At 42.0% G+C, this 22,744-nt stretch overlaps 1 protein-coding gene across 1 annotated transcript; it reads right to left on the reverse strand.

The window, feature by feature from the left end:
- Positions 1 to 1,279: 1,279 nt before the first annotated feature.
- Positions 1,280 to 8,948, reverse strand: LOC138796590 (uncharacterized). The gene is made up of 2 exons (XM_069976199.1): positions 8,553 to 8,948; positions 1,280 to 1,345 (listed from the first exon to the last, which is right to left on the reverse strand). The coding sequence occupies exons 1-2, from the start codon at positions 8,946 to 8,948 to the stop codon at positions 1,280 to 1,282; spliced, it is 462 nt and encodes a 153-aa protein (XP_069832300.1).
- Positions 8,949 to 22,744: the final 13,796 nt, after the last annotated feature.

Consider the following 22,744-nt stretch of genomic DNA (forward strand, 5'->3'; position numbering starts at 1 on the left):
CTTGCATAGACAAGAGCATAGACAAGAACTGTGTCATCTCAGTGATTGGTTGAGTAGGCTAAAGGCAGCTATGGGGACATCAAGGGAGCGCAAACAGGTAAGTATTGATGAGTGAACTTGCTGAACTGCATTAAAACAGCTAAACTTCTGCAATCGTTTAGCTGTTTTAGTGCAGTTTGTTTAAGTTTCAGTTCAGATGAACCCGAAGTTTGCCTCAAAGTTTGGCGAACCTGCTGCACATAACTTTTGAAAAGTTCTCTCATCTCTACTGAGCAGTGCTAGATGCGCAGTGGCCATTTATAGTGACTGTGTTTGTTGTACTAAATGGTAAGCCAAGGGAGGACTGACAGCCCCCCCCCCTTACAGACCTAAAGATACATTTACACATGTACAGATGTCTGCATTCATGCCTTTTCAATGGAATACAGTTTTAGAGTACCGAACAATAACTCACTATTTTTCTAAACTTTGAAAACATAGTTTAACACCTGTACATAACGTAGGAAGAGTTTACAGGTATCGATAGCTTTGTCTCAGAGCTAGGCTTTGTACGCACAAATGTCACACAAGCTATGACTTGCTGAGATATAATGGTGTTTCGACATATAATTCTGACCTAAGTAAACTTTTCTATTAAATAAGGCATTGATATTTCATCTCACCTTTAAGGAGCTGTTTTGGGGCTTGGACTTGTTTTAGAAAAACTGAGTTTCTATTACAAAGGTTGTGTGTTACCTTGATTTGTATATAGAATAACTAGTAACCTGAGCTACTTCCTCTTTTCATTCATCCTGGTGTCATGCTATAATGTGTCTGGTTATTCCAGGATGACATGGAGATTTCCCATTATTCACTTAGTTCTCTTCGTATACCAAAAGTTTTTATAGTGTCTGAATTGGTAAAATATCTATTAAGATACTTTGTAGTGCAGTAAAAATACCATGAATGTCAATGAAAAGGCATGATCTATTTTGACAGGTGATGAGACCTTTCAAATACAGTATAATAATCAGGACTTTGCTATCTTTTATGCTTTCCATGATGTACTGAATATTCGAAAGTACCAAACTTGTCATCGTTATTGCACTTTGTAAAAATTCTGTATAGATGTAAATACCCCAATTATATAACAGTAATCTGCACTAAACATAAAGTAGTATCTCCACACCAGCAAGAGGCCACCACGACCAAAGCAAGTCCGACCAATATGTATACAATTAGAGTGGTTAGGTATGGTTACTCATCACATTCTCTGCACTTTTTGAACAATACTGTATCTTCATATATCTTCAAGATCTTTGAAGAACTGATAGTCATGAGCTTGAATGCAATTGTCTGTTTTATTCTAAAAGGTACAGGCATATCATAACACTCATGTATACATTCTTATACTCAGATGCCCACACAAACCACAACTTGTATCTGGACATCCAATGTACTCTGTACATAAATTTTTAGTAAAAATTTTCAAAACAGTAAAAGACTTAAAGGGGTACTCTGGCCGGGAGGCAATTTTTTACCGGGAAGGAGGTGGCCAAGGGAAAAGACGTCCACTCACCTCCCCAGCGGCGGGTCCCGTATCGCGGCGCTCCGGTGCCCGGCCGCTTCCGGGTGTCTGACGCAGGCCCGAGATGTGACGTCTCAGGTCTGCTCAGCCACTCAGTGAAGGAGGCGGGATCTGAGCGGACTTGAAACGGATCCCGTCTCCTTCACTGAGTGGCTGAGCGGACCTGAGACGTCACGTCTTGGGCCCGTGTCAGACACCCAGAAGCGGCCGGGAACCGGGCACCGAGCGACGCGATGCGGGACCCGCCACTGGAACCGGGGAGGTGAGTGAAGGTCTTTTCCCTTGGCCACCTCCTCCCCGGTCCCAGCAAAAAAGTGCCCTCCCGCTGGAGTACCCCTTTAATGATACAAAGCATAAAACAATCCAGCCTACTCTCCCACCCCTCTTTCCCATATTTCCTTAATCAATCTACAGTAATGATCATCTACTCAATGTAAAGGATAAACACATATACACTTAACACTTACAATCCAAGACCTACATCGTCTTGAAGTCATTGAGTAATAATTCCTTCATAACATACATTCCATCCTTTCGAAAACTCGACCTATGCGTGAAGAAGATCCCTTCCTTCCCGCGATCATGCTCTCCATGATGCTGTTAAATTGGGTATCCTGAATTACTTGCTAATAATGTTAACACTGTGACTACATGGACTATTAATGTTTTATCCTCCCACACAAAAGATTCTAAGTCTAATTATAGTAAACCAATGGCTTGGAACCAATCAATAGATTTAACCAATAGCTCTATTAATAACTGGTAAACCCCTTTCTAAAAAGACAACAGTATTTTGCAACTCCACCACATGTACATCATGTACCCTAACTTCAGCCCACATCTCCAGCATATATTTAAATAGTAAGGATACTGTATATTTTTGAAGCTTTCTTGGGTGGTATACTCTATATAATAGGTAGATCCAAAGTTCAGAAGCTCATTGACCTAAGTATACCCTTCTAAAGTACATGGACAAACGTTGATATGGTAGGTAATCATTAGTGTATGTTCACCCAGGCAGTAACTGCGTTGTTTTTTTCATGTGAACTTACCATGTCAAAGACTATGCCTAAAAAACTCATCTGCTATTGATTTCAATGGGAGACAGTAAATTGTGATACTGCTCTGAAAGTCCCATGAATATCAATGGCTGCTTCAGGGCAGAACTATTTACGCTGACTTTGGCTCAGAGAAAACCACAGTGGAGTGCCGCACACAAGCACGGTTTTTACCCATGTGCCCATGTCCTTATTCTAGACACTCGGAAAAACACTTGGAAGGACATGTACTACTTGGAGAGATAAGCAACCTTTTAAAAGTTTGGTTCAGCAGGGTTTGCCAAAATTTTAAGAAAAGTTTGGATTTATCCAAACTAAACTTTAAAAAAAAAAACGCAGTAAAACAGCTAAATGATTGCAGGCGTTTACCTGTTTTAGTGCAGTTCAGCAAGTTTGCTCATCAATACTTACCTGTTGCTTTCCTCCGTTGTCTGGTCACAGCCGCCTACACTTCCTCACTGAGATAAGTGTCAGCCCCTCAGCCAATTACTGGCTGCAGCTCTGTCCTGTCTCAGTCAGCCAGTGATTGGATGAGCGGGCTGTCACTTTTGTCTCGGGAGCCAATCACTCACCATGGTACTGTCCCATCTGAGTCAATGATTGGCTGAGCGTGTTGGAGGTCGTTGCGATTAGTGAGGGACACTGAAGACCAATAGGTGGACACCTGGGGAGTGTGCACAGGTAGGCCTACCAATTTTTTGTTTTCTATGTGTTTTAAAATGTGCGACTGCCATCTTAAACCAGGTTCATCACAAACTTTTTCGCAAAGTTCATACCGAATCTTAGTTCATGAACGTTGGTTCGCTCATCTCTAACCGCTTGGATAATAACTACAGGAGAGGATAATGTAGTCTTTTCACCACTATATAACTAATTGGAACTCCAATTTTGTTGTAAGAATAGATTATCTATGAACAACATTGCACCAAGAGGAGCGTTTATTTATAGCAGTCGCAGCCTTGAAGTAACCGAATGAACTAAATTTAGATTTCAGATAAAGTTGAATTCATTGGATTCACTAATCTAATCCTATGATGTTTATTTCTCCTTCTACAATAGGGTTAGACCCTTGATAATATAGTGAATCATGGCTTCTATTCTTAGGCCTATTGGCTTGTAAGAATGCTGAAAGCTGAAAGCTGATCAGATAAATGTAAAAGCCATATACCTTGACATCAGTCCTTTTTTTTTTTTTAGGAAATAAGTTCCTCTGGCTGCTGATTTAAGAAACAGGATGAGGAAAATGACCTCACTGTGCTGGCTTAGTCTGTTTTCGATCACTGCTTTAGCACTCTTATCAGAGCTATTTCCATTGGTTATTTGTGTTTTGTCTTCCAATCCCTCCCTGCTTTGTCTTATGACATTGAACAGGATAATGAAACAGACACACCGCACTCATGGCAGATGCAGCGTATGGATGTGCAAGTATTACAATTGCCTTTTTTATCTGGTATTCCTTATGACTCACCTTGCAAACATTCACCTTCCATTTCGTGACTTATCTTGATGAAATATTCGAAGAACATCATTATTTAGCTTGTATTTTATCAGAGGAGAAGTTGTAAAGAAAAAAAAAGCCATACAAAAACAAAAGAAATACGCCAACAGGTTATATGGTGAAAAATGTATGATTCTTGGTTTTTAAAATGAGGTTTTAGTCATATATTAATGGCTCTGTACAAATGATCATATCATTACTAGAAAGGTAGTTCACTATAGAGGTGAGCGCAACTCTTCTTCAACTGAAGAAGTTGGATGCAGCTCTTGGGAGTCTGAGTCTGGGAAAACATGGATACAGCCTATGGCTTATGGCTGTATTCATGTTTTCCTGGACTTCCTAGGGTTCGAATGGAGATAGGGGTCCAGCGTCATTGAAATCGACCACTTTGTTTCGGAAGAGATAAGCTGTAGCAAGAGCTTACTCCCCCCCCTCTCATAGAAAACATGAATGCTCGGCCGTGCTGAACGTTCCTGTGTATGGGAAGGACGGGAACTGGTCGGGAGAGATAACTGACAGTTGAATGATTGTTCGGCTGTCAGTTATTGAAGGTGTATGGCCAGCTTTAGGCTATGTTCGAACACCGTTGAAATGACAGCTTTGGGCTATGTTCACACAACTTTACTTTATAATAACGCCGGTTGTTTGCCTAATTGATGACCGTTAAATAGTGACTGCTATTTGCAATTAGATAATATCCGTCCAGTAAAAATATCATGTCACTTCAACGGTGTGTGGACATAGCTTTAGACTGTTAAAGTAACACTGTCACCCCTTTTTTGCATTATGACTTCTCTACACAGGTGTAAAGGGTAAATTTTGCCATTTTCATACCTTATTTTATATCGTATGTCATGGTGCTTGTTCCTGTTAAAAGTCATCTTTTATCAACTGTGGATTGTGCCACCTGGGTGGGGCTTCTCAGCCGAAGTGCCACTTAATTCCACCCACAACAACACCATAGACCCCACCTCTCAATGATTTAATTTGGGGTTTAGGCCCCTCCCCCTCTATGGGTATTGGAACAGGCTGGCCTAAAAGTCTAGTCCCCACTCCCTCTAGGTCGGCTCATACCAATGGCCGCTGAGGGGGCGGGGACTATGCAGCAGTGATGTGGGTGGGGCTAAGTGGGGTTAAGTGGTGCTGCAGCTGTGAAGGCTCGCCCAGGTAGCACAATCCGCAGATGATAAATGATTACTTTTAACTGGAATCTGGGCGTATGATGTAAAATAAGGTATGATAACTGCAAAATTTACCCTTTACACCTGTGTAGAGAAGTCATAATCCAAAAAGGGGGTTGACCGTGTCACTTTAAGAATGCCGTTGTACCAATGAACCTTTTTAGGCGGCGTGCATCTCTTTTTCTGCTTCTTTGCTGTAGTTGCCTTGTGGTCCCATGGGGACCGCCTCTATAATATTATTATGTGACATTTTCACTACTGCGCTCCCGGGTCTGCACCAAAACATATTATATAAATATCAAAGCAAAATCAGACTTGTAGAATTATGTCAACATGAAACATCAGAGTTGTACACAGGTTGTAACATAGAAGAAGAATGTCATTTACGTGGGTGTTAAATGCTTTTAGTTGGGGCAATGTATCATTTAACAGGACAGAAATGTGTAAATAGTCTACCAGTCAGGACAACCTGTCACAATCTGATCGTTCTCATACTCTTCAGAAAGGCAGCTATGTTCCTTTCTCACACTACTTACTAAAACATCTTGTTACTGCAGGTCTTGTATGTCTGCAAAGTACTTAACAATACTTCTTAAGTTAATAGTCAGAGTTTTACACAGTAAAAGAAGTATGGACAATTATAATACTGTATATCAAAATAACATGACCCTAGGGCTCCTATGGCACATGGAAGTTTTAGAAAAATATTGCTGTTTTCAGGTAGTTTTTTTTTTTTTTGTTTATTGTTTTTAGAGGGAAATTGTCAGGAATAGCAGGTGAAGACAAGACACTCGACAGTGGGCCCTGAATCTTACCCCACCCACTGTCACCTGCCTACTTGCCTCGGTCGACCCTAGGCGGTCGCGGACAACCACGAAGACAATCCCTATGCTGTATACGTGCAAAACATAAAACGCAGACAGACAGACAAACACAATGCGGGGAGTAGGCTAGCCGAGTCAGAAACCAAACGAGCAACGCAGTACAAAATCGGAACCGAACGGAGAGTCAGGGGTCAGGCAAAAGGTCAAAATCCAGGCAAGACAATAGAGGAAGGATAGGACAGAATACAAGGGACTGGGGAGCTGGGATCAGAAACAACTAATAGCCAGCGATTAGAGGCTGGTACTGACAACACTTTATACTGGACCAGGAGTCCGGACCAAAGGCTGATTGGTCCGGCCTCCTGAATCCAGACACATAGCAGCTGGTGCACTGCAGGCTGAGTGGCAGAGAGATCCGTCACTCAGCCTGAGTCCAACAGCACTCAGCTGCTCGGCCGGGCGGCGCTCACTGATGCGAGACCCGCGGCTCCCTTGGTTACTAGGGACGCCGTCGGGTCTCCGTGACGTCACCCGGCCCTGCCGAGGAGGACGGCGCTGCGCTCCAGCCGGCCCAGACGACGCTGGAGCGCGGTCAGGTAAGTTACTGACATTACCCCCCCCTTCAGGAGGGGCCTCCGGACCTCTACCTAAGGGACCAGGCTTAGATGGATTATGCAGATGAAATTGTCTAACTAGACGTGACGCATGCATATCCCTACTAGCTACCCAAGTGCGCTCCTCTGGCCCAAATCCCTTCCAATGAACTAAATACTGCAAAGAATTCTGAACCCGACGAGAATCCAGAATTCTCTCTACCTCATATTCTAGTTCACCCTGAATAACCAACGGAGCGGGAGGAGCAGACGGTAACACAGGATTAACATATTTTTTCAACAGAGACTTATGAAAAACATCGTGAATTCTTAGACTCCTAGGCAACAGCAACTTAAATGATACTGGATTTATGATCTCTACTATAGGATAAGGACCAATGTATTTTGGAGACAATTTACCAGATGGTGTCTTTAATTTCAAATTTCTAGTAGAGAGCCACACCTTGTCACCTACCCTGTACTCAGGGCCAGATATGCGTCTTTTATTAGATTGTTTTTTACAATTTTCTTGGGCTTTAACCAGGTTCTGCAGAGCCTGGGCCCAAACTGTGCACAGTTTTCTGTAGATTCTTTCGGCGGATGGATTAATGGATTCGGACGCATGTACAGAAGAACAACGAGGATTAAACCCAAAATTACAAAAGAACGGCGACATTTTAAGAGACTGACTTTCACGATTGTTCAGGGCAAATTCAGCCAATGGTAAGTATTCTCTCCATTTCTCCTGTGAACCTGCAACAAAACATCTTAAGAATTGCTCCAGTGACTGATTCACCCTCTCCGTTTGTCCATTGGATTGTGGATGAAAGGCTGAAGAAAATGACAAAGATATACCTAGGCGACCACAAAACTCTCTCCAGAATCTAGATATAAACTGTACTCCCCTGTCAGAAACAATATTCTCTGGTACCCCATGCAAACGTAAGATATGACTGATAAAAAGAGAGGCTAAGGTACGAGCATTGGGAAGCTTGCTGAGAGGAATTAAATGACACATCTTCGAGAACCTGTCAACAACCACCCAAATCACCGTTTTACCCTTAGAGGGTGGTAAATCAGTTATGAAATCCATGGAGATGTGGGTCCAAGGTCTAGCAGGCAGAGGCAGGGGTTGAAGAAGTCCCTCCGGTAACCTGCGAGGAACCTTGGACCTGGCGCAAATCTCACAAGCTTCTACAAACAGCTTAGTATCTGTAGCCCAGGATGGCCACCAATAATGGCGAGACAGTAGATATTTGGTGCCAGCAATACCTGGATGACCTGCCAGTACTGAACAATGTGTTTCTTCCAACACTTTTAACCGAAGATTTGGGGGAACAAATAGTTTGTTTTCCGGGGTGTTTCTAGGCGCCATAGACTGAGACTGAACTACCTGAGCAGCCAGATCGGGCTGCAGTATAGCCACCACCACCCCAGGGGATAAGATAGTTTCGGATTCCTTTACGGGGCCTTCGTTAATATTGAAACTACGAGACAAAGCATCAGCTTTTATATTTTTGGAACCCGGCCTGAAGGTGATTTCAAAATTAAACCGTGTAAAAAATAAAGCCCATCTGGCTTGCCGTGGAGTAAGGCGCTTGGCTTTATCTAAATAAACGAGGTTTTTATGATCGGTTAAAACCTTAATTTTGTGTTTAGCCCCCTCTAAGAAATGTCTCCACTCATCAAATGCCCACTTAATGGCAAGGAGTTCTCTATTGCCTATATCGTAGTTGCATTCGGTTTTGGAGAATTTTCTAGAGAAGTAGGCTATGGGTTTGAGATTAGTGAGTGTTTCTGGACCTTGTGACAGGACAGCCCCTACACCCACCTCTGATGCATCTACCTCGACAATAAAAGGCAGTTCAAAGTCAGGTTGAATCAACACCGGGGCTGTAGAAAAACATGTTTTGAGTTTGTCGAAGGCCAGCATGGCTTCAGGAGTCCAGTTCTCCATATCAGCTCCCCTTCTGGTAAGATCAGTTAAGGGTTTAGCAATCACTGAGAACCCTTTAATAAATTTTCTGTAGTAATTGGCGAAACCCAGGAATCTCTGAAGAGCTTTCAGATTCCTGGGGCGTTCCCACTTTTCAATGGCTGCCACTTTAAGGGGATCCATACCAAAAGAACTAGGGGTGATCTTATATCCCAGAAAAGAGACCTCCTGAACACCAAACTGGCACTTCGACAACTTGGCAAATAACTGATTTTGCCTTAGAAGTTCCATAACCCTGCGGACATGGTTGACATGTGAGGACCAATCTGGGGAGAAAATCAAAATATCGTCCAAGTACACTACTACAAAACGACCCAGGTACTCACGAAACAGTATGGGCTGGCTATTCTGTCAGGAATAGCAGGTGAAGACAAGACACTCGACAGTGGGCCCTGAATCTTACCCCACCCACTGTCACCTGCCTACTTGCCTCGGTCGACCCTAGGCGGTCGCGGACAACCACGAAGACAATCCCTATGCTGTATACGTGCAAAACATAAAACGCAGACAGACAGACAAACACAATGCGGGGAGTAGGCTAGCCGAGTCAGAAACCAAACGAGCAACGCAGTACAAAATCGGAACCGAACGGAGAGTCAGGGGTCAGGCAAAAGGTCAAAATCCAGGCAAGACAATAGAGGAAGGATAGGACAGAATACAAGGGACTGGGGAGCTGGGATCAGAAACAACTAATAGCCAGCGATTAGAGGCTGGTACTGACAACACTTTATACTGGACCAGGAGTCCGGACCAAAGGCTGATTGGTCCGGCCTCCTGAATCCAGACACATAGCAGCTGGTGCACTGCAGGCTGAGTGGCAGAGAGATCCGTCACTCAGCCTGAGTCCAACAGCACTCAGCTGCTCGGCCGGGCGGCGCTCACTGATGCGAGACCCGCGGCTCCCTTGGTTACTAGGGACGCCGTCGGGTCTCCGTGACGTCACCCGGCCCTGCCGAGGAGGACGGCGCTGCGCTCCAGCCGGCCCAGACGACGCTGGAGCGCGGTCAGGTAAGTTACTGACAGAAATCCAGCAGTTTACTCAAAAGTAGAGATGAGTAAAGCAGCTGAAAATTAGTCTTGCAAATTTTGGGTTGGATTTGATAAAATTTGTGAATCGAATGCAAACTAATCTCATTAAAATAGCCACACTATAGTAGCTACTATGTTCCAACTATTACAGAGTAGCGATTTTTTTTTCAACAAATGTTGCTGTTACAGTGTCAATCAGTGTCAGGACAGGCGAGAACAGACAGGACAGAGACAGTGGGCCCTGAATCTGAACCCACCACTGACCCTGCCTAATTGCCTCGGTCGACCCTAAACGGTCGCGGACAACCACAAAGGCGTTCCCTACGCTGCGTAAGTGAAACACAGAACAGCACTGACAGACAAAACACAATAAAGAATCGTAGAACAAGCCGGGTCAAACCACACAGGCAACGCAGTACAAAGTCGGTAACACAAGGGATGGTCGGAGGTCAGGCGGAGGTCAGAACACGAGTAGTCAGGCAGAAGGAATTAGGACGGGATACGTAGGAAAAGGACAGGGGGAGCTGGGATCAGATTAACTAATAGCCAGCGAGTTGCAACTGGCACTTACAACACTTTTTACTGGATCAGGAGCCCGGACCAAAGACTGATTGGTCCGGCCTCCTGAATCCAGCCACATAGCAGCTGGTGCACTGCAGGCTGAGTGGCAGAGAGATCCGTCACTCAGCCTGAGTACAACAGCACTCAGCTGCTCGGCCGGGTGACGCTTACTAACGCGAGACCCGCGGCTCCCTTGGTTACTAGGGACGCCGTCGGGTCTCCGTGACGTCACCCGGCCCTGCCGAGGAGGGCGGCGCTGCGCTCCAGCCGGGCCAGACGACGCTGGAGCGCGGTCAGGTAAGTTGCTGACAATCAGCTAATTAATTATTCAGTTTCCGCCATGGACAGCAGTGGATGGTCCTAGAAGGCTCCAGAACAGACACTAAGTACTGAATTGCTGCTGCAGCTCAGATAATGAAAGGGAAACCTTGATTTACTTTTCAGGGACAGAATGGGTCTACTGAAGGATTGGAGACAGGATCAAAGCCCAGGTTCTCTGCTTCTCTCTAGCACAGAGTACAAATTAAGCCCCACTCCTCTGCCTGAGTTCTACCCTGGGCTTGCCTAACAGCAGTCAATGGACAGCAAACTGAGACACCAAAGGGGGAAAGTTCCTATTGAAAAATTAAAACATAGCACACTTATGGGTAAATAAAGAAGAACCATACTTGCAGTGCTGACTGATTGTTTATGTACTGTCCTACTAATATGTTTACCTAAGATATTGCTTAACCCATAGCTGCACGAGGACGTTACTGAACGTCCTCTCACCGCTATGGGAGTTCAGAGGGGGGTCGCGCGGCGACCCCCCTCTGAACTGCCGCGATCCCGGGTGCCGCATGTAGCCTGGGATCACGGCTATTAGCGGGCACGGTCCGATCGCCGTGCCCGCTAATTAAGTACTTAGAAGCAGCTGTCAAAGTTGACAGCTGCTTCTAAATACTTGCTTTTATTCATCCCTGCTGGTCTAGTGGGGGGATCGCCCCCCTGCGGCGCGATTGCGGGGAAGCGATCCCCGCATCCATCCCGGGCCGGGGTCTGCGCCGTAATGGCGCTGATCCCGACTCGGCATTCTATTGCTTTTGGCTGCAGCAGCCAAAAGCAATAGAACACCGATCTCATGGATTCATGCAGTATAACTATACCGCATGGATCTCTATGAGAGATCAGAGTGCATATACTAGAAGTCCCCCAGGGGGGCTTCTAGTATATGTGTAAAGTAAAAGAAAAATGTATTTTTAATAACACAAAATCCCCTCCCCTAATAAAAGTCTGAATCACCCCCCTTTCCCCATTTTATAAATAAAAATAAATAAATAAATTAATAAAAAAACATGTTTGCTATCACCCGAACTATTAATTAATCACATTCCTGATCTCACACGGTAAATGGCGTCAGCGCAAAAAAATCCCAAAGTGCAAAATTGCGCATTTTTGGTCGCATCAAATCCAGAATAATTGTAATAAAAAGCGATCAAAAAGTCATATATGCGCAATCAAGGTACCGATAGAAAGATCACATCATGGCGCAAAAAATGACACCTCACACAGCCCCATAGACCATAGGATAAAAGCGCTATAAGCCTGGGAATGGAGCGATTTTAAGGAACATATATTTTCTTTAAAAGGTTTTAATTTTTTACAAGCCATCAAATCAAATAAAAGTTATACATGTTACATATCGTTGTAATTGTAACAACTTAAGGAACATATATAACGAGTCAGTTTTACCCCAGGGCGAACGGAGTAAAAACAACCCCCCCCAAATAAAAAAAAAACATTTTTTTTTTTCAATTTCACCACACATATAATTTTTTTCTGGTTTCCCGGCACATTTTAGGCAAAAATTACATCTGCCATAGCAAAGTACAATTAGTTGCGCAAAAAATAAGGGCTCATTTGGGTCTCTAGGTGGAAAAATGCAGGCGCTATGGCCTTATATACACGAGAAGGGAAAAACGAAAACGCAAAAATGAAAGCTGGCTGTGTCCCCTAAGGGTTAAAGGGAATTTGTCAGCTCTATTTGTTGGTAAGAGGTACAACTACCACTGGACAGCTATTTTCTTCAGCTGATAAGATTCCCTTTAAAATGAATTTCCAAAAATTTGACAGCTTTGTGGTAGATTTGGAGTTTACATTTTTGGAAAATTTTCAACATAACATGAGTTTAAACTGTCTTTGCTTCCCCCTTCGCTATACTTAAGAAGACAAATGTTGTTTAGCTCTATAGGTGAAATTATGAACTGTCTTGTTTTTTTCTTTTGCCTGTAAAATACCATAGAACAGGCTCAGAGACCATTGCCAGAAAATGTATTACAACACCTGCATGTGCGCTTTAACATTGTGTTCCCTGTGAGTAATAAGTGAGGCCATCTCAAGATGTTCTATAAGGCATCTGACTTATATTACTAATTCTAAACAGAACTTTTTGTAAATGTACAACTAAAGTGTTTATTATTTCTACTATTTTTTTTGTTAAAGTATATATATTTTGCAATTATAACATTGCCTGATTGTCATACAAGTAAATAAATAAATACATAAAGTATCAACAGAAACAGTAAACAGCAGATACCAGCTCCCCATTCATCAATTACTAATAGATCCGTATCAATAATACACATGAAATTTATAAAGAAAAAACAACAACAAGATTGAATTATTATCATTGCTGGAGTCGCTATGGTACCAAACAGACCAATTGCTATTGCTATTTTGTATTCCTGACAGCATTTAGAATTAATAATGGTTATTATTTCCTTTAATGATGGTATACTGTTTGTAAGCAATTTGTGTTTTGGTTATGATAACCATTTGTAAAACTAGTTTTGTTTGAACTTGCTAGGACATCTGAGTCAAAGGAGTAGTGCGGTGTAAAACTTTTTTCACTAAATAACACACATTACAAAGTTATACAACATTGTAATGTGTGTTATTTATGTAAATGGCCCCCTTCCCCATGTTTTCACCCCCAACGCTTGACCCGGAAGTGTAATACTGCATACTCACAGAATTACTGTCGACCCCTTCAGTCCTGGACGCCATCTTGGGATGATTACGTAACTCTTCAGGAGGCCGGCCTGACTGCTTCAGCCCTGCCTCATGCCGGCCCCCCTCCAGCGGGTCCATGGACCCTTTTTTGTAACACTATAGTCCAACAATATACCACCACACTGAACACACTTTTTGCAGTATTTCACAAAAGTATTTCATAGGTATGAAATCCGTACAAAAATACAAAAAATATCACCCAAGATGCTCAATCAGCAGGCTCCTAGTAGCTGGGGATCTTGTTTTACTCATCCAGGAGATCACCATCCTCCATTTGCACAGCTGAAGGGCTGGTAAGGCGTGCTATCACGCAGCTGGATGGACGTTTCAGGAGGCAGTGCTCCCTTCCTAATGCACTGCCTCCTGAAATGTCCATCCAGCTGCGTGATTGCATGCCTTACCAGCCGTTCGGCTATGCAAATGGAGGATTGTGATCTCCTGAAGGAATAAAGCAAGATCCCCAGCTACTAGGAGCCTGCTGATTGAGCATCTTGGGTGATATTTTTTTTATTTTTGTATAGATTTTATAACTATGAAATACTTTTTTTGAAATACTGTAAAAAGTAAAAGATTTACATAAGTAAATTGTGTGTTCAGTGTGATGGTATATTGTTGAAACAGCTCACACACAATTTTCTGTGTCTTTAGCACAAAGCAGCAGCTCAAAACTGGGAAAAGGATACTGATAAGGTAATCACAAGTATGGAAAGAATGGTCTCCAGCATGGAGGATGATTCCACATGTATTTCACCTAACCAGGTAACCCCTTTAAAAGCTTTTGGAGTTTTAGGAATATAAGTATCTCACAATGCAAAATACAAAATGCTACATTCTCCAGGGCATCTAAGGTAATAGTAGAAAACCTGAATTCCCCTCGGCCCTGGATTGTCAGAACAGTCCAGATAAACAAGATTATTCTAGGACTAAGTACCCTGTTTTTCATTTGGATTTGTTTCTCTTTATCAAACTCGGTTCCAGAAATTGATTTTTGAACTTTAGAAGGCTGCTGCATGTGAGACGGGAAAGAAACAAAAACAACAAGATGCTGCTTACTTCTGCTTCATTACCAGGGTGCTATGGGGAGAGCAGGATTCACCACCTGTCTGCACAATCATGCCCATAAAGACCATTAAAAGTCTACTTTTATAGGAAAATCTTTTTTCTTTTTTTTTTCAATGACCCATTATCACTTACATTATAAATTCAACATTGTAGGCACATATGGTTTTCAGTAAACTGGGAAAAATGTCATTTTGTTATTTGCCTCTTCTGATGACATGTTTACTGAGAAAGCTAATGTTTATACACAGACATTTCTTATGTGATGTCAGCTAAAACCCACGCCGGCATCACCGGAATAAACTGTGGTACAAGTAGCTTCTCTGTTTCACAACATTCAGCTTAGCTGTCACATGCTATCTATCTATCTATCTATCTATCTATCTATCTATCTATCTATCTATCTATCTATCTATCTATCTATTATCTATCTATCTATCTATCTATCTATCTATCTATCATTTCCCTATTATCTATCTATCTATCTATCTATCTATCTATCTATCTATCTATCTATCTATCTAGTGTCGGACTGGCCCACCAGAGGACCGGAGAATCCTCCAGTGGGCCCCCAGCTTTAGAACCTGCACTAACACTTACTGACATGTTGTTTCTCACTGGTTTTTCATTGGTTCTATCTATCTCTCTATCCATTCAGCAGATATATGTATATATTATTTTCCATATACCATATCAAGCTTTTATGCAAACGTATAAACGAGCACATAATGAATTTATTTTACCCAGCTTTCAGTCTTTTCAGAAGTCAGCCACCTCCAAAGTTGTATATACTAGTAATGACCTATTATAATTTAGTAGACCTATCATACAATAGGGATTTATCAAAACTTGTGCAGAAGAACAGTGGGAAGTTGCCCATAGCAGCCAACCAGATTGCATCTTCATTTTTTCTTCCTTCCGAGCAATGTTTCCACAACGTGATTTTAGCGCAAAATGACGTCCGTCTATTAATAATGATGGCCACCAGTAATGAACATGAATATAATTTGTGGCCTTCATCTCAATAGCATACAGCTTTTATGTCTGCCATTGGCACTTACTGTGAAAAGTCTACTGCATGTAGCCTACCTTGCCAAAAAAAGGCATCCAGGCAACAGTATTGCTTGGTATTTAAAACAAAAAAGGTTAGGGTATGTTCAGCGTCAGACTTATTGACCGTGACCGTCTCATACATCTAAATGGAGTTTTTACATATTTGTGCACATGCAGCAGAAATAGACCCATTTCTGCAACAGAGCAGCTAAATGTGAACATATCCAGAGAGAGGGATTGATTCTCCAAAATGCAAATTAATGAAAAACTGAACCTTTACTGAACAGTTTTTGTGCAAAAATCCAATGATCATACAGTCTTGAACAGCACAAGGTAGATAACGCTTGTATGCTTCAATGTAAGGATAGTTGGTCACTGTCCCTTTTGAGTTACTGCAAATAGAAGGTTAATTGGAAAACTGGCTGTATGGCCCTTTGGTAGAAATGTAGCTTGGTTGCTATGGGTTCTGGATCTACTTAAAGGGAACTCAATCCAATTAGGCTAGACTCTACTTATAGGGATCTTCACAGCTTGTTTGACTGTGATTAAAAGGTCATATTCATACTCACAAACATGCAGGAGCACAATGAAAAAGTGAAAGTTGATCAGCATTGTCTATGATCTGAGGACTACTTAGAAAATGGTAGATGCGAGGGGGCCCTTGAGCACATTATTATCCAACCCTGGATTTGAAAAAGGTTGTAGAATGTAAATCTTATCCTTACAGAGTGAACTGGAAATAGTGACTTGCTTGTAGCAGGTTCAAGGTCTCGTCTATTTGTTCAGAGGGGAATTCTTCTCATTTGGCTTGACCTTTACTCCACGATCAGCTTGTACTCAAAGGCACCTTCAGGAGTCTGGATCTCTCAATAGATTTATCTAAGGCCCTACTCACAAAATTTTTTAACAGATTTATTCTGATTGCACCTTCTCATTTCACATCTATATTTTCTAAGTAAAACTTTTGACTTGGAGTTGACTTGAAGACCTTTAACCCCTAGGCGACCCTGAACGTACCCGTACGTCTAGGCCCGCCTCCATGTGTTCAAAGCGGGGCCGCGCGCTGGGCGCGCTCTGAACCGCCGCGGTCCCAGGTTCCGCTCGTAGCCCGGGACCGCGGCTATTAGCGGGCACGGTCCGATCGCTGTGCCCGCTACTACAGTAATCGGATGCAGCTGTCAAAGTTGACAGCTGCATCCGATTACTTGATGCAGGCCGTTCCCAGGTGTCTAGTGGGGAGGATGATTGGGCGATCCACACATCTTACCCCGTCCGGGGTCAGCGCCGTAATGGTGCTGATCCCGCCTTGGCACTCGATTGCCTCCGGCTGCAGCAGCCTGTTAAAAAGAAAAAATTAAGGGAAAAAATTCTTAACAAAAAACAACACAAGACATTTTAACAGGAAAACCAGGTTTAAAAACATGGCGAGAACCTAGAAACCTTATGATACTTGATGCTAAATCAAACACAGCTATTATGTCATTTAACTCAATGTGAATAATGATGAATGATCAAAATTTCTAAAAACCCAGAATTAAGTAATTCCACTTTACTAAATGAGATCTAATGTCATCAATAATATGGTGATCTGTATTATTTAGGAAACCTTTTTTTGTGGATAATCTTGATAGTATTTTCACTTTATTGAAACTTTGATTCATTTATTTTAAAGTAATATTTCCCAGAATCATGAGGGATATGACAGGTTTACAACGTTGTGTCACAGACATAACCTTAGGTGTGATTTTTCATGACTATACATCATGATCTCATCCAACCATGGAAGGGGATTTAAAATTTTTGACAGATTTATGGAGTTTAACTGGCAGTTTTCCTAATTTCATCAATGCTTGATTTCGCTGTGTATTCTAAAATAACCTTGTGTGATTAATGTTATTATGGATAAATTGGTGCTGATTAAAAAGATCAGACAGTTTACTATCAATATTTTAACACATTTATATGTCTGTGTGTACGTCTACTGGTCAAAGCACCAAGTCCCAAAGAGTTCTCATCCATTGAGGCCTGGACTTTACAAGACCTCTTAAGATAACCAGTGGTATCTGGCACAGAAAAAATGACTATAGTTACCCAGCCCCAGTCCTCTGCTGGTCCCCCACAGCTCCTCTTTGTCTTTGGTCTCCTAATCTTCTCTCTTTTTTGAGACCTTGACTAGCCGAGATGGGACATCACTTTGACCAGTAATTGAATGAGCATCCAGGTCCTGCTCCGAGCATTCGTCTCAGAAGTAGGAAAAAAGACACCGATTAGGAGAAAAGGGGCTGAACAGGATCTAAGGTGAAGCAGTGGGGGATCGGGGCTAGGTAAATAAAGTTTTTTTTCTATTCTTGCATGACTCCAACAGCTTAGGAATTTTTGGAAAATGCCAGAATACCCCTTTAAGTCCTTTAAGTTATTTTTCAAGGTGAATGGACCATCAGGCACATAGTTGCGCTTTTTTTAACCTTAATGCTTCTTTTTCATTGTTCCTCAAACTACTAAGTATTTTTGTTATTTTCCTTGCAGGTTTAATCCTTTGCAAGCAGCAGTGAATGGACAATAAAATATATGTTATACACACAGATAATGCTTCCATGTGCGCACTTATTTGTCTATTTAAAATAAACATGTAATGAATCCATTTTAGTTATTGAGAAATTTACTTTTGGTGGGGTTTATTACTTCAGTATTAGGACTTAACACAATTTTAGGGTTAAGGATAATTTCAAACAAAATGGTCAATAATTACCATAATATGACATGACCCTGGCATTTTCTGGTATTTTTTGAAAGCCAGATGAAACATATCTGATAATGGGAATGTTCAGAATTGTTCTGCTGTTGGAATGTGAGACATTATCATAGGCATATGTTTTCCATACGATTTTGACATAATAAATACATGATTGCGTTGTTCAGTGGTCACACATAATGGCAGGAAACCATTACTGTATCTTCAAAGGTCTATTTTGAAATCAAAATGTATTAGCCCTGTAGTATCCACATCACACTGGCATTGCGGTAGTCAAGCAATGCACATAGAATTCTGTCAGTGTACTAATAGTAACAATTGCTAGCTACATTTTTTATGGCACTTAAAGGGGAACTCCAGAGAAAAATATACATAGGTTTTTTTTTTTTCTGAATCAAGTGGAGTCAGAAAGTTATACAGATCTGTAAATTACTTCTATTTTAACATCTCACGTCTTACAGTACTTATCAGCTACTGTATGTCCTGCAGGAAGTGGTGTATTTCCAGTCTTACACAGTGCTCTCTGCTGCCACCTCTGTCCATGGCAGGAACTGTCCAAAGAAGAAGAGGTTTTCTATGAGGATTTAAAGGGGTTATCCAGGATTTGAAAAACACAACTACTTTCTTCCAGAAGTAGCACCCCCCTTGTCTCCAGTTTGGGTGCAGGTTTTGCAACTCAGTTCCATTAAAAGTAAATAAAGCTTAATTGCAAGCCAAACCTGAACTGGAGACAAAAGTTATTCTGTTTTTGAAAGAAAGTGGCTAGTCCTTTAATACTGTCCTGAACAGACAGAGGTGGCCTCAGAGAGCATAGCGTCAGATGGAAAAGAATACACCACTTCCTGCAGGACATACAGCAGCTAATAGGTACTGAAAGACTTGAGATTTTTTAATAAAAGTAAATTACAAATCATGTTACCTTCTTGCACCAGTTGATTTAAAAGTAGAAATAATTTTAGGTGAAGTCTGTAAACAATACATGTATTTGGATGACAATGCCTATGTTATAACAACATGCTTTAGTATATATGTAAATGTTAGGCTGGTCCTGCATGCAAAGGAAGTGCAAGAATGTGTTCCAGGAGGGTCAAAGGAACCACGCAAAACCACAGAGAAGGGCCAGCGCAGGTAAGCGTCCAAGATGTCGGCACGGTCACAATCAAACCATCGCACGGTGGTGAGACTCAGTATTCTGTTTATTGCAACGCGTTTCGGACTGTATATTGGGTCACAGACCTTTATCTAGCAACGGAAACAATTCCTTAGCATGCGAAGGAAACAATTCCTATGGAACAATTATTTCTGCAGTTCTCCTAAAGGGGTTATCCAGCGCTACAAAAACACGGCCACTTTTCCCCCTACTGTTGTCTCCAGTTCAGGTGCAGTTTGCAATTAAGCTCCATTTACTTCAATGGAACTGAGTTTCAAAACCCCACCCAAACTGGAGACAACAGTAGGGGGAAAGTGGCCACGTTTTTATAGCATTGGATAACCCCTTTAAATTTTAGCCAGGAATGCACAAAGTACACAATTCATCTCAACTCTCAGGTTATCGCTTACATTTTTATTTTATTTTTTTGCAGAAATCTATAGTACAGGCGATTTTAAGAAACTTTGTAATGGGTTTATTAGCTGAAGAATGCATTTTTATCATAAAAAAGCAGTTTGAAGCTCTCCCCCTTTCTTCAGGGGAGGGGTGGAGGGAGATGAGACACCAAAACAGTACAAAGAAAGAGTTAATTTACAGCTACATCAACGGGCTATCTCTACTGAAGCCAGCACTGACCTCTCTGACTTCTGAATACCGGATTTCACACAGCTTCCACTGTGTACTCCTTTGTTCTCTGCTCTCTGCTTGCCACTAATCTCCCTCCTTCCTTCTCCCCCCTCCCCTCTCCATAGGTTACACAGGGCTCGACTGATGTACAAGAGTTGAGATTTCCTGACAATGAGCAGTGAATGAGAGAGAGGAGGGAGGGGGCGGGGGACCTGGGGAAAGTTTTTTTGAATGCAGATAATGGCAAATTTACCCAATTACAAAGTTTCTTAAAATCGCCTGTACGAATTTTTGCAAAAAAAACCCTACAGTGATGCTTTAATAAAAAATTGGAGAAAACACAGCGTGTTTCAAGGTTGGCCTGGCCTCTTCCTCAGGTACCTTCCAGATTTAAAAAAAGCAGCTTTTATCTTGAAAAAAACAAAACAAAAAAAAACATACTTTTCAGTGCACCATGCAAAATGTGATGTAAAAAGGGCCCGATCCTCATAGTACTATAGCACTACCATGCTAGAAGTACCCTAGTAGGGTCTATGGGAGAAAAATCATCACTAGCTAGGTAAAGAATCACCAGAGCCCTCGATGCCATGTGGCCATTAAGAATGAGGCTATGTTCACACTACGTAAGTTTCCGGCCATAGTGCATTCCATGAATAAGCGGCCGGAGACTTACGTAGTTTGCGTATAATGGAAAGTATACGAAGTATGGCTGCACAGTTCACACTACGTACGAACTTACGCCCGGATCGTATGCGGCGGTGTAAAAAATGAACCAGCCCGTAGCGTTACATGAGGTCCCGCACGTAGTGGTGATTTCTTCATTTTTGCAGCTTTTTGTGCCAATCCAAAAGGTTCTGTGGGGTTTTCGGGGCTAGGCGAAGATTTCCAAGTAAAAGACCGCTGTCAGATCGCTACGCTCGGGAAGCGTAAGTAGACTTCGGGCGTAAGTTTGCGGTCTGTACGTAGCCGGCCGCAAGTAGCGTAAATCTCCGGCCGGAGTTTACCGCGTATATGTACGTATACGAAGTGTGAACATAGCCTAAAAATGCTTTTGTGTGGACATGTGAACCCAGCCTTATAGTTGCAACCCAATTTAGTCTGCTGCCGTGTCCAATCATGGAAATAATGACAACAGAGTGCAGTGACTGTTGACTTCACCAGTGCGTAATATAAATTGTTACTTGTCAGCAGAACCTTGGCGTTGTGCAATGGTAAATTTAAATCTCTGTGTTTAGCCTGGTGTTTGACTGTAGCTATTGCATTAATAGAGCCGCCCATGAAGGACACTCATTTGGAAGACAAGAGGTTGATACAGATCAATATGATACTGGAAGGTTGCCCAAAACAGTCACAGTTCATACCGAGAAGGAAAAATAAGCCATTACTTTCCCACACTGGGCATGTCATGGGAGACGTATACAATACAAATTGCTGCAATTAAATAGTCATTGACTTATGTTGTTTTCAGAAAAAAATATAAAGAGCATTTTGGTGTCACGAGGACTCTTCTTAAAGGATCAGTTACATTTATTTACATTTTGATTGGTAGGATGTTTCTTTTGATGGTCTCATGGGTATACATGACAAATAGAGGAGATAGGTTCCATCGTACGAAGAAACCTTTCTACCAATTCTGGATCAAGTAACTCATATCAGAAAAAGAGGGATTGAAGGGTGTTCAATCTTTTATTATACTCATTTATTCATTTATTTATTGTAGTAAAGAAGAGCAGAGTAATTACCAGACAGATTTTGCTCTAAATTATTGGGTAATTTTGCAGTATCCGTGGAAAACAAGACCCTTACAAATCTTCACTGTGCTAATAACAAAGGGGCTTAGGACTAAGGTCCAATTACACATAGTGTGTCCACATAGGTGGACATAGTCCTGTGTAATAGTCACAGTGATCAGCCAATGAACAAGCAAAGGCGTCCTTGTTGGCTGAATGTATTGCTTAGGCAGCTTAAGAAAATCCTTCATTGAATATCCTTTTGCGGAATAGGACATTAGAGATGAGTGAACCTGAATAGCAATGGCTAAAGAAGTTGGATGCAGTCCTAGGAATCCTGGAATATATGGCTAGAGCTTATGATTGTACCCATGTTTTCCAGGCAGCCTTAGGGCTGCATCCAACTTCTTCAGCCACTGGTAATCAAATGCCGCATGCTCAGGTTCAGACTAACCTGAGTGTGCCCAAGATTCGCTCATCTCTATAGCCTGAACATTCGGCATTTGACTCCCTGTGGCTGCTGAAGTTGAATGCAGCCCTTGGGAGTCCTGGGAAAGTGAATATGACCTATTGCTGTGTCCATTTTTCAAAGGACTCCCTAGGGCTCCATCAAACTTCTGCAGCCATGGAGAGTCCAATGCCAAGCATTTGGGTTTGGAGAATGTTGCCGAACCTGAAAAGTTGGGCCTCTCCACTCAACACTAGTCAGAATATTTAGTGCAATGCAGTTTGCTGAGTATTGGCGTACCCACAGACGAGCTTTCATGCTACAGCCAAAAGCACCTACAACAGGCATATAAGCATCATAACTGGACCATGGAGCGATTGAGGTGGCTTGGTGATCACAAAAGAATGATTACTAATAATAGCTAATGGCATACATTACCTTTTAGAGATTCTCAATTTTTCATAGTAAATGTCACAATTGCAACAAAAAGTAGAAATACCAAACTAGCATTAGCCAATGAAGGTCATCCAGTTTGCTTAATCAGATTACCCAGTGTCGTTTTGAAAT

Source organism: Dendropsophus ebraccatus, chromosome 7, assembly GCF_027789765.1.
Source record: "Dendropsophus ebraccatus isolate aDenEbr1 chromosome 7, aDenEbr1.pat, whole genome shotgun sequence".
Taxonomy (NCBI): domain Eukaryota; kingdom Metazoa; phylum Chordata; class Amphibia; order Anura; family Hylidae; genus Dendropsophus; species Dendropsophus ebraccatus.

Bases quoted from the DNA above. Each gene is read 5' to 3' on its own strand.
- LOC138796590 (XM_069976199.1), bottom strand. From the start codon at position 8,948: ATGGAACTTCTAAGGCAAAATCAGTTATTTGCCAAGTTGTCGAAGTGC. The intron at 1,346-8,552 runs GTGGGTGTAGGG...TGTACCTTTTAG, and splicing joins TCGAGGTAGATGCATCAGAG to AATAAAACAGACAATTGCAT.